Consider the following 13320-nt stretch of genomic DNA (forward strand, 5'->3'; position numbering starts at 1 on the left):
TCTATAAACCTATCTGATGCGGATTGCCGATCTTGACCAATGATGATGATGAGAAAGTTCTGTTATCATGTGTTTATGATATGCTACACGTGGAGGACTTGGGCGGCTGCTCCAAAATGGATTCCCGTCTGAGGTCATTGGGAACGGTGCCCCCCGGTCCCCATATGTTCAGCTCGCCGTAAATGCCCGTCTCGATCATCTCTTCCTGCCATGGGATGGAGATGTTTCCTGAGGCGAACTCATCGAAGAAGTTCTTGTCATTATCTTCCAGCCCGACACCCTTCACAGTGGAGAACGCTCCGACATCATCCAAATCTTTGGCATAAACAGTCTTGGAATCGGGTACAAAAGGAGGCGGTAGAATTCCTGCAGGTTGAGAGCAACAACATGATGTTAGTGCCCAAAGACAGGGCAAACTAACCTGAAGTCAAACTTAACTAAAACCTGTAAAGAAATAAAAACACTGTGACACCTGCGTCGAGTTTCCTCCAGTTGATCTCGCTGAAGAACGGATGGGATTTCAGCTCATCACACGTGCCGTTCTTGAAGCCCAACCTATTGTTCACATCTTTAGCCAGAAGACCCTCACAGATGGACTTGGCGTTTTCACTGAAGCTCTCCGGATAGGTTACAGGGTCATTGAGGATTCGTTTCTTCACCTCTTTGTTCTCCACCTGCCCAGAGGAGCATTTTTATATGAAATATCAAAGCAAATAAACACTAGATAGATTGTACCTTAACTATTACAATGTCATTAAAAAATTTATTTCATGCCGTGTGTAATGTTGCTGTGTGTGAATGTAAGCAGTCTGCCAAGTTGTAACGCCGAAAGTGAACGAATAACAAAGTTATTGGCTTGGGAAAAAAGGAGTCGAATCTGAATAACACGAAGGAGTCGTCTGTCGTTCTAATTTCAGTTCCGGGTCAGATTTGTGTCACTCCGTATAATGGCCGCCATAAATACGTTCCATTTGCAAAACTGCACGCGATATACCAATCAGAGCAGAATAGACCATCTGACCAATCAGATCAGAGTATACTGACAGAACGGAGGGGATTAGACACATGAATCGCCGTACGAATCATTTGACAGTCAGTCAAGAAGTAAGATAACAATAGCGGCCTATTATTAGAAAATGAAAGTGTTTTTACACCGTGTATGTACGTAAACTTGTTGTCGGACACTCAGTAAACCAAAGTAGGAAAAATCACAAAATATTTTCTCTTTAAAGGGAAAGTTCGCTCAGAAATAAAGAATCTTCCATTATTTACATAGTCATACAAACGTGTATGACTTTCATTTTTCTGCAGAACACAAAAGAAGATATGTGAAGAATACTGACATCGACTGAGACATCTCAAAATGTCTTCTTTTGTGTTCGGCAGAAGAAAAGTTCACTGGTTTTATTTTTGGGTGAAGTATCCCTATAAGTCTGATCCAAAGTACCAGAGCTTAACACAATTGCCATTTGAGTCCACCTTCATTTACTCCATTTATTCAAGTTATCACCTTCTCTCCTCGAGTTCTGAAAGGTCCTTTAGCGGCGATGAACTCGTACAGCGTGACTCCCAGTGTGAAATAATCTACAGAATAATCATATTCTTCACTCTTCAGCAGTTCTGGGGCCATAAAGCCTGAACGAAAAACCAAATCACAGATATTCACTTCATGGTAAATAAGATAAGAGAACTTTCTCTTGAACTGCAATGCAGCCCAAATTATTTCTCTACAAGATTCATTGTCTACACGGATGAAACTTTGTAAAGTTTGTCTACTGTAATCGAAGAAGAATTTCACCTGGAGTCCCAGCGTAACCTTTCGTTTTGTCCTGGCCGTCTGCAAGTTCAACAGCTAAACCAAGGTCAGAGATACGCACATTACCTGTGAACAAACACCGGCCGTCAAACAAACGTCACAGACTGCGTGCCTATCCGGAATAAATAACCTCTACAGAGTTAATACTTTTACAGCAAACACGCGTGATTGCCTGACATGCAATGTCAGAGTTTAACGTGTTCATCACCTTCATTATCCAGAAGAACGTTCTCGGGCTTCAGGTCTCTGTAGATGATTCGTTTCTGGTGAAGATGCTCCATTCCCTGGATGATCTGAGCAGCGTAATAACAAGCTCTCGTTTCGGAGAATCCTGGATTATTCTCATCTACGTTATAGATATGATACCTGTGGAAAAACCATTTGCTCATTAACATCTCATGAGATTCCCTTGCAGTGCAAATGGCTTTAAAAACAATCTTTAAAGTGTAAAATGTGTAGGTCTTCCCAAAATAATTTTTGGTCCGTCTCAGGATGACAACCTTGAATTATACTAAGGGGCGATTTCCCGGACAAGGCTTGAGACTAGTCCTAGACCAAAATAAATGTTAGAGGTGTCTAAACCGTAAACAGTTTATATATCTTAAAATATATCAGTGGCATTGTTTTGTCTCAAAATGCATGAAAGTTATGTTTGTAGAAACAACTTAAATGTCCTGGTTTAAACTAATCCCATCCGGGAAACCGCCTCTAAATGGGTAAAAATATAAAGATTATAGAGTATAAAAGTAATTATGTCCATGAATTTCTCCATAAAATTTGTTTGTGTTTGAAGTTAACCTGAGATCTCCTCCATTCATGATAGTCATGACCAGGCAGAGCTCAGTCTTGGTCTGGAAGGCGTAAGCCAACGACACGATGAATCTACTGTGAACGCGAGCCAGAATGCGTTTCTCCACCATGGCACCCTGTGAAAACATCACATCATCGGTTTACATTTCTGTGTGGATCTACACTCACCTAAAGGATTATTAGGAACACCATACTAATACTGTGTTTGACCCCCTTTTTCGCTTTCAGAACTGCCTTGATTCTACGTGGCATTGATTCAACAAGGTGCTGAAAGAATTCTTTAGAAATGTTGGCCCATATTGATAGGATAGCATCTTGCAGTTGATGGAGATTTGTGGGATGCACGTAGCTCCCGTTCCACCACATCCCAAAGATGCTCTATTGGGTTGAGATCTGGTGACTGTGGGGGCCATTTTAGTACAGTGAACTCATTGTCATGTTCAAGAAACCAATTTGAAATGATTGGAGCGTTGTGACATGGTGCATTATCCTGCTGGAAGTAGCCATCACAGGATGGGTACATGGTGGACATAAAGGGATGGACATGGTCAGAAACAATGCTCAGGTAGGCCGTGGCATTTAAACGATGCCCAATTTGCACTAAGGGGCCTAAAGTGTGCCAAGAAAACATCTCTAATGGCACATTGCTGTAATGATGTTGTGGAAAGTAGACGTCCAAAAGCAGAAATTCTTAACTTTACATACGGTAGGATAGCAAACTTTAATTGGTAATTCTCTAAGAGCGTGCAGAGTACATGTGTACATGGGTTTCCTGACATTTCCATAGAAGTTTGCTTCATCCACTTACAAAAATATATATTTTTTTATACATATTTACGGTGAGAAATTTACAAAATATCTTCATGAAACATGACGTTTACTTAATATCCTAATGATTTTTGGCATAAAAGAATAATGGATAGTTTTGACACATTTCATGTTCTGTTGTCTTTTACCACAAATATTCCCGTGCTATTTATGACGGGTTTTGTTGTCCAGGGTCACATGTTTTATTGGAGACAAAAAATATGACTTTTTATTATAGTTTTATACAAAGATTTTTTTTATTTCATACTTGGATGGAGCTGACTGTATGTATGCTAATTATTAAAGAAAAAAATGACACGTGCAAAAACATGTTATCCCATATGGTTTCGAACATTTTTGTAAGCCCATGGGAAGACGGGGGAAGATGGGATTTAACTGTTGCAACCCATTCTTGACTCGAGAACGAGAGCTGCTCGTGCTCATCAGTTTCCTTCAAATTAAACCATAAATTTTCCTGACACACTCAGACATCAACACTCATCAATAAAGAGTATCATCAAACAAATTCAGATAAACTGTTCACCGGCAATGCATGCTGGGAATCACGAATGAGTTTTAATGTTATGATGTTACCCAGTATCTTGCAGCATGAAGCTTTATTTTGTTGATCTTCACCATTGTTGAGTTCATAAACCGATCCTTGATGTCTGATTGATTCAGCATTTGAGAGTTTTTTTGTCTGTGTTTTCTGTCAATTGGCAGCCCAGAATGTGATTGTTACACTGCACTTAAAAGACTCAAAATCTGAAGTTGCACTTCCACTTGTGACTTTGGTGAAATTGCAATACCTAAAGTAAATAAAATGACCTAATTCGATCCGCTTTTTGATCATTACATATAAAGCATGTGATGTTGAGTAGGATACTTTTCAAGGTATCTGTCTTGACTGTGTCATTGGACTTGAACTCAAACCTCTTAAGACTCAGTCTCGACTAGTCCTGGTCTTGGATTTGACAAAGGTAGACTTGACTATAGCCCTGCTGGATTTCCAGATCAAATCTGTTCCATATTTAAACGTGTCGAGGCTGCAATACAAGCTGATCTGCTCTGCCAAAGCACTAAAGCTTCTAACCTCTAATACTGCTGGGTAATAAATCTACTGTACATACAAGTTACAAGAAGAGAATGCTATTGCTCAAAGGTTGCTCTTTAATAGCTCAGGAGATTTGATGGAGTTCTCAGTTGTGTTTCGTTTAAGTATAAACATGTTTCTCTTAAATTTGCTTATACTGTAGGAGAAATAAAGACGGAAACAAATAAGACAATTGTTAAATTCTATAAGGAATATGGAGGTGTATTATGAATCAGAGTCATTATATATTTTTATTTTTATTCATATTTCAAATGAGCTTTTATTTTTAGATTTTATATTTGGTTAAAATTTTTTGGTTTTAAGTTTTAGCAATTTTGGTATATGCTTTTGTCATTCTATAATTGATTGGTTTATTTATACTGTTGCTATAAAATATTAATTCATTTTTATTTAAGTTTTTGTTATAATTTAACTGCTTTAAAATTCCTTATAAAGTTTATTTTTGAGGCAACTTTTCAATATTTCATTTATTTAAGTTTTTCCAATCATTTTTAGGTCAATATTTTATTTTATTACAATGAACAGGAACGTTTTCAAAGTTTTGATTTTAGTAAACTATATTAACCTTGCTATGAGCGTAGATTGTAGACGTGTAATACTTTGGATATGGGTCATTTTGATGAGAAATGTTTGAGTTCCTATTGAATAATTTAGACTTTTGATTGCACAGTTTGTGACATTGTAGAGATCTCTACTGAAACTCTAATGATGGAGACATTTGTGAGATGTCTGACTCTTTTATTCACATGAGAAACATCTGAGAAGATGTAAGAAAGGTTTTTATTTGCTCTCCATTTATTCTCATAGATGTCAAGGAACATAACTGAGATAATAGATCTAATCTGTGATTAAAATCATTACACTTTTCAATACACATTTCATTTATAGAAACTATTATCTGGACCTGGAGCTGCTTTTAGGAACATAAACCAACAGCTGAAGCATATAAACCCCAAATAAATCCCTCACCTTTATCTTCAATGTCACATCTGAGCGGCTTAATGCCATAAGACCAGATATCCTGTTATCCAAGTCGTGTCTCTCCTCACTCTTTTATAAAATATCAGTTATTAAACCTTTCCACCATTCCAACACATATTATTGTAATTTGTAAATACTCTATGATGTGATTCGTATGATCTCATTCGTACGTCTTAATATGATCTGCTTTAGTACCTGTCACGATGCATTGTTGTACATTTAGCATCGTTCTTATTTGTATAAACTAGCCACGTTGTGAAAAAGTCACACATTTCTGAGGGATCAGGCTGAACATGTGGATAATTTCAGATTTGAATATCTCTTCTGAAAATACCTCCCTCCCATTATCAGACATTCAATCAACACAACTCAACATTGATGTCTAAACATCAAATTTGTAAAAATGTTAGAATCGCATGACGTTTCTTTATCAAGATAGACTCCAGCACCCCCTGTGACCCCAATATTGATCGGCGGTATAGAGAACAGACGGATGGATGGACTAAGGTCTCTATCAAATCATATTTGTGCCAACCTGCGACATTGAATAATATTTCTGGTTGTAACATAATGAGGTCAATAAGAAAATATATCAATCACACAATATTATTTGAAATAAATGCATATTAGTGTAAATCAATTCTGACACAGGCTGTTCATTTTCTCAAATATGATTTCAGAGGGGTCAAAACATTTGTAAATGGGTAAAAGGGCCACACGATAACAGTGATGAATATGAAGTACAAATTGAGCTTTTTTAAGAAAATGCTTAAAGGGATACTTCAACCAAAAATGATGTCACAATTTACTCACCTCCAGGTTGTTCCAAACCAGTTTAAAATACTTTGTTCTGCTGAACGCAAAGAAAAATATTTGGAAGAATGTTAGCCATTTTCAGTTTGGTATTTCATTGACTACCATAGAAGGAAAGATTAAAATGGAAGTCAAAGGCGCCTAAATTCTTCAAAATATTTCAATTTGTGTCCAACAGAACACAAAGAACATTTTTTTCTACTATGGTAACCAATGATGTCCCAGAACTGAAAATTGCTAACATTTTTCCTGCTATCTTTATTTGTGGTCCACAGAACAAAGACATTTATAAAGATTTTGGAACAAGTTGAGGGTGAGTAAATGATGACCGAATTTTCATTTTAAGGTGAACTTCCCCTTAAAATGGGATCTTGGTAAACAGCATAGACTGGTGAGGCATCAAGCGTAATTATGCATGTAGTGTTTTTTTAAAACCATCATATGCCGTTGAACTAACATTGACAAATTGGACAAAGTACATATATGTCAATAAATAATGTAAAAGCGATGTTTGATTTAACCTCAAATTAAACATTGGACTTAACGATGCTATCAGGACAAAAAATCGAACTATACGGCCATTGGACAAAATCATTTGAGATTTTGTGTTTCTCCAGTTTTGGCCAATGACTAGCGCTTAAAACACAAGGAAGCCAGAGAAAGCAACTGTAATCATTATGGCTCTTAAGGCAAAATGTTAAATGGGTGAAATACTATTTACGATACTATCACAATTTTTGTCGTACCAGTTTATTGTGGCACCCCTACGATAAAGCAAATTAAGAGTCAGATCGGATGAAATTGGCCGTTAACAAGAGCATCACAAACCAACCGTCCTACCTCATAGCCTTTCCTCTTCTTCAACCTCTTCTTGTTGAGCTTCTTACAGGCGTACAGCTTTCCTGTGCCCTTCATCTGACAGGCGGACACCTCCCCAAATCCACCTTTTCCCAAAACGCGAAAGTCCACGAACCAGTCCTCCCCCACCGGCTGCATCTCCAGCCACTTCCACTGCAGAAAGCGTTTGAAGTACATGTTCTCCAGATAGAACGTGAAGGGAACCTCCTTGAGGAAGTCGAACACGCTGCTCAGGATCTCGACAAACAGGTCGTCCGCCGCCTCCTGGTGCCGCTCCTTCACCTTGGTAATGTCATTCTCGGGTAAAAACGGACAGAAGAGCTTCGCCGAGGGCTCCATGTAACGCTGGAGGATTTTACCAGCCTTGTGGGTTCGGTCTTTATCCTCGGCGGTGTCGTACTCCTCGATGTCCTTCCAGAGGCGACACGGCCCCTTGTACTCATTGGTGGTCTCCAGGAACTCCTGAAACAGGCGTTTGCCGATGGGCTGCTCCACACAGATGCTCTTGAACTGCAGATCTAGAGTCTCGCTCAGACCTTCGCACACCGTGATGTGGGGCAGTTTGAGTTTGGCACGGTATTTCTTGTCTCGGTTGGCCGCAGGGTTTCCCGTGCCATCGAAACTGCCACGGGCCGAGATGTACGCCGAGTTGGCCACCACGGTGGTGAGGCCGCCGATGTCCATGGCGAGGAGAACGTGGAACTAGGGATTGTGAGAAGCCTAAAGGAGTCAGAGCAAGAACATTGAAGCTCTCTTATCCAAAGACATGAGATACGGACTGAGAAAAAGAGAATGACCAAATCACACAACTTGCGTGGGGTTACTCTGCATGAGAGTAGGGGTCTTGGAAAACTTTAGGGGTCTGGCTGTCCCTGGGAAGCGCTCAGACGGATGCGAGGGGACAGTCTTGTGGCTGAAGGGAAAGTGAAGATTAAACCCCGTACACACACATACACACACAGATCTACCTGACTCAACATCTTTCAGAAGGCATTATCTCCCTAACTCCATAATACCTTAACCCTTCGACACACCACACACTTCTGCAGCTCAGAGTTTATCAACTTGTTTAACTTGTGGAAAAGCTGTTGTCATTTTCTATAAAACACTTTCAGGAAGATGCTTTGGTCAAGCTTGGACAATAAACGTTTTATTCATGCAACCTTATTATTTGCGAATTAAGAGAATAAAGAGTTAAAGTTAGCCATCAGTCACTGAAGCCTTGACGGGTTTACATGCCTTTTTGTAATCGACCCAGGTTATAAAAAAGTACACGCTAAAGTCCCAGCAAAAGAAAAAATTAAAAAAACAATTTTTTCATGAAATAGCAAAAAGTTGATTACACCAAGATCTTACTAAGTTCATCTTTTTTAGTTTTTGGAACAAAATAAATATGTGAAAAAAGAGCATTTTAAGTACATTTGGGTGGCTGACGAAAAAATCATACATGTGCCCTATGGTGTGACATAGCAAAATTTTGAAAACAAACTGCTAATATTATATCATTTTAAATTATTGATATTTATATTTATCATCTCAAATAGCAAAGCAGAGTTTTGTCTTCATTATTAGTTTTTTTAGTCAAAATTTTTGCCGTCAAACCATAGGACAAATTTGCATGTTAGTGTGTCAACTTAAGTGTATTATTTATAGTGCACTTTTTCATATGTTTTAATTTCAACATATCGGTTGTATTTGATTAAAAGAGACTTTTCTCTCCATCGAAAAATACAATTTGATGCGTTCAAAAGGTAAAGTTTGGTGAATCCTGTCTGCCGTATTCTTGTCACCAACAGAATATCGATACGCCGCAGTGGGATATTTTTAATAGGAAGAAATTCTAGTAATAACCAAATCTGTGTACAATACAGCTTTAAAAAAAATGAAAACAAAAGCAAATACAGTAGAATTCATGTGTTTGCGTTAAACACAATGTTTTTTTGCCTTTTATATTTCCTGCAAAATCGCAGCTAGTATTTTAAATCAATATAAGTTTACTGCTCTCAATTGAGTTAAAGTGATACTTCACCCAAAAATGAAAATTCTGTCATCATTTACTCGGCTCCGAGTCGTTCCAAATCTGTATAAATGTCTTTGTTTTGATAAACACAGAAAGATATTTGGAAGAATACTTATAACCAAACAGATTTTGACTCCCATTGACTCCCATAGTAGGAAAAATACAATGGTAGTCAAAAGTGCCCAAGAACTGTTTGCTGTCCTACATTCTTCAAAATATCTTCAACACAAAAATAGTATTTTTCCTACTATAGGAGTCAATGTGGGCAAGATCAGTTTGGTTACAATCATTCTTCCAAATATCTTCCTCTATGTTCATCAGAACAAAGACATTTATACAGATTTGAAACAAATCAAAGGTGAGTAAATAAATTTTAATTTTTGCGTGAAGTATCTCTTTAATAAGGCGGTTTAATTTACTGTTTATTTGAAACCAAAGAAAGTTATGATTTGCTGCTTTAATATCAGCTATTAACTTTAGTCACATTGTAATAGATCTACAGCTGATTTAATCTGTCATTTATTTATATTCATCACATCGTTTACATTAAAATCAGCCAATATGCATTCAATGAAATACAAAGTGTATCCTAACAGGCTGAAAGACAGCATCCGAATTTGAACATAACCACCTTAACCAACACAGCCCTTATTATTTGTAATAATATGAAAAAAAACCTTTTCTCTGTGGACTGAATGTGTGATAAGTGACTTAGTCTTTCTCTTACCTCGGCTGGATGTTGATTTTTCTTCAAGGTCACAGCAGGAGTCGCGTCACACCTGTACCTGTGTGCTGGAGTGACTGTACACACAGAGCCTTATCATGCCAAATAAAAAGGACACGCAGACATATTACAGTTACACAGATCAGGATTTTCTGTTCTACATACATCAGACATGGCAACTCTAAAGGAAAAGAGAACTTGTGGTCAACGGTGTGAAGATTTCGGCCACTTTGTGTGGAACTCTGACAACGGGACATTATTCGGCAGGACGCTGATCAAATGGGGTGTGTAGGAACATCACTTAATTTCAGATCCATCCATTTACGGCAATAATATTTATTGCTGTGATGCGGTAAAAGTTCTGTTTGGTTGATGATCTACTCAAGCAGGTGTAGTTAAAGATAGTTCACCCATCATTTACTCACCCTCTTGTCATTTTAAACCTTTATGACTTTCTTTCGACGACAGAACACAAAAGAAGATATTTTAAAGAGAGTTGGTAACCAAACAGCATTGGACACCATTCACTTCTATTGGAAACAAAACTAATGCAAGTAAATGGGGGGCGGTTGACAACATTCTTCAAAATATCTTCTTTAGTGTTCTGCAGAAGAAAGAAAGTCACACAGGTTTCAATTGACAAGAAGAATTTTCATTTTTGGGTGAACTATCGCTTTAAGAAGGAAATCTGCAGGTCATGGGTTAATACCATCATACCTGTCATCATTATGCCTCTTATTTCTGCAAAAGGCAATTGTGATTTTATGATCTGCTTAATGGCAAAAACAAGCATTCTACCAAACAGGGAACATTCCCAGAACTTTAGGTAACATTCTCTAAAAGTTCTCTCAAAACATCTCGCAGTAAAGTTTTAGTGAGATCGTTTTATATCTCATTGCTAAACATGTAGCTAGAACATATTTTCGGAACAAGACCAAACAATTTTGCACTCACATTTGTATGGCTGTTCTGAGCACAACTGTTCCAGAACGCAACTCAAGAAATTGATTAAAAAAATTATGAAACAGAATTACGCATATCTACCTTTCGTAAAACAAACGAAACACATATATAAATCCAGGGTTTAGTACTAGGATAGGAGACATCTGTATGTTTGATATGACCTTGTCTTTGACATTGTCATTGTTTGAGTGTTCAAGCATTCATTGTGTTTAGATAACACAACTTTATAGATAACACACGCCCTGTCTACTTCTCTCAATGTTGTGGTCCTTTAAACGACATTGAAAAATCAACGTGTTTTATTTATTGTTGGTAAAAGTCATTCTTATGTCAATTGTCAAACTTAAAGGGATAGTTCACCGCATATCTTCTGCTATGCTCCATAGAAGAAACACTCTTAAATATCATAATAAATGCATATTTATACTTTGGCTAAATTCAGTAGTTTAATTATCACACTGTCACCATCTATCCCCAGTGTACATCAGTCTGTATTACGTGATGTTCTACATAGTGATGACGGGTCTGTTCGCTCTCGCCATCTATGTGCTCATGTACACGCTGGATCCGTACGCGCCTGACTATCAGGACCGATTATCATCGCCGGGTAAGAAACCTGTCACCTGCTCTGAAACATGAATAAAACCGCAGTCAATTATGACTTGATGTCGATGTTTCAGGGGTGATGGTTTGGCCGGACACGTATGAAGATGAGAAAGTCGTGATCGCTTATAACGCATCAAACAAGAAGAGCTGGATGAAGATGGCCAACAGTATCCGCACACTTATTCATCGTACGTGTCTAAAACTTGAGCGATAAAGATGGCTGATAAATTTTATTGTATATATTTATACGACCCTCTCTTGCGATTTTCTTTCAGCCTATAATGACACTCTACAGGAGCAGTGTAATCCGCACAACTGCACCGCTGAAAGGTATTTTCTTCAGAACAGTTTCAACGGACCCAATCACACAAAGTGGGCGTGTGCGTTCTACCAAAGCATGCTGGGTGATTGCTCGGGAATTGATGACCCCACCTTCGGCTACACAACTTCACAACCATGTGTGATCATTAAAATGAACAGGGTACGTTTGACAATCAATGGAACGTATACTGTACGTGCCCTTAATACCATTGAGAGTATTTGTTTGAAAGATTCTAGAGGATCATGTGAAAGTGATAGTTCACCCGAAATTGAAATTCTGTCTTTCTTGCGCAGAACACGAGAGAAGATATTTTGAAGAATGCCACTAGCCCCCATTCGCTACAATTGAATTGGCACAAAACCAATGCAAGTGAATGGGGGCCAGCTAACAACGTTCTTCAAAATATCTTCTTTTGTGTTCTGCGGAAGAAAGAAAGTCATACATGTTTGAAATGACAAGAGGGTCAGTAGACGATGACAGAATTTTCCTTTTTGGGTGAAACGTCACTTTAAATCTGCAACTTTTGCCTCTATATCGCCCTCTCTGTTTGAACACAAAAATGCAGGTCGCGCCTCATACTTTTCTTTTGCATTTGTAAGCACACATTTGCTTTGACAATCTCTGAATCAAGTGTGACATCTGTCTCTCTTCAGATTATCGGCTTTTTACCAAACAATGGAACCGGATTGGCTCCACGTCTGATATGCACCGTACTGGTAAAAAGACCGAATGTGTAAGATGCTTTTAATGTATCAATGCTGTTCAAAGCGCTCATCAGTGTTTGTGTAAACAGGAAGGTAGTGAGAATGTGAGTGGTTATGAATATCACCCATATAATGGAACATACGACCTCTCCTACTTTCCTTACTACGGTAAACTCGCTCAGGTAAGACAAAATATCCCATTATTATGAATATTAAATCGAGTTCATTTCAAGTAACTTTCATGTCATCTTGTGTTTTTAAAGCCAACTTATGTGAATCCTCTGGTCGCTGTCAAGTTCAACCTCATCAACCAGAAAACAGCACAGATCGAGTGTAGGGTGGTGGCAAAAAACATTGCTTATGAGAACTACTACGACCCCTTTGAGGGCAAAGTCATCTTCAATCTCACGAGCATTAGCTAAAAACCAGACAAAGTGAAATTTCTAGAGCAAAGGCAGACAAAATGAGCAGGAATGTGTTAACGGATCACAAAGACTATCACAAGAGTCTTAACAGTTTCTTTATAAATGTCTTCACTGATATTATGGGTTTGATATATTGTTGTTTTCATTGTCTGTGAAATATCTTGTTTGACAACATAATGAAACATGTAAAAAAAAATCCAATACATGCACTTCATAGATATTAAATTAATGGGCCAATGTATACACAACACATTTTTAAACCACCTGACACCATGTTTAATTACTTTTTAAATGACTTTCTTTAGTGTAATGATGTGTGACATGGTATATCTCATTTGATGCGTGTTGTAGTTATGC

The 13320-nt window shown here is 38.0% G+C and overlaps 2 protein-coding genes across 2 annotated transcripts; one reads left to right on the forward strand and one right to left on the reverse strand.

Annotated features, from left to right (window-relative positions):
* Positions 1-73: 73 nt before the first annotated feature.
* Positions 74-7883, reverse strand: grk1a (G protein-coupled receptor kinase 1 a). The gene is made up of 7 exons (XM_056739140.1): positions 7182-7883; positions 2615-2742; positions 2025-2182; positions 1799-1882; positions 1511-1635; positions 473-674; positions 74-366 (listed from the first exon to the last, which is right to left on the reverse strand). Exons 1-7 carry the CDS (start codon positions 7881-7883, stop codon positions 74-76), a joined length of 1692 nt encoding a protein of 563 aa, XP_056595118.1.
* Positions 7884-10115: 2232 nt separating this feature from the next.
* LOC130413759 (potassium-transporting ATPase subunit beta-like) lies at positions 10116-12960 on the forward strand. The gene is made up of 7 exons (XM_056739176.1): positions 10116-10227; positions 11385-11513; positions 11587-11700; positions 11788-11993; positions 12488-12550; positions 12628-12720; positions 12802-12960. The coding sequence occupies exons 1-7, from the start codon at positions 10116-10118 to the stop codon at positions 12958-12960; spliced, it is 876 nt and encodes a 291-aa protein (XP_056595154.1).
* Positions 12961-13320: the final 360 nt, after the last annotated feature.

Source organism: Triplophysa dalaica, chromosome 2, assembly GCF_015846415.1.
Source record: "Triplophysa dalaica isolate WHDGS20190420 chromosome 2, ASM1584641v1, whole genome shotgun sequence".
In the NCBI taxonomy this organism is placed as follows: Eukaryota; Metazoa; Chordata; class Actinopteri; order Cypriniformes; family Nemacheilidae; genus Triplophysa; species Triplophysa dalaica.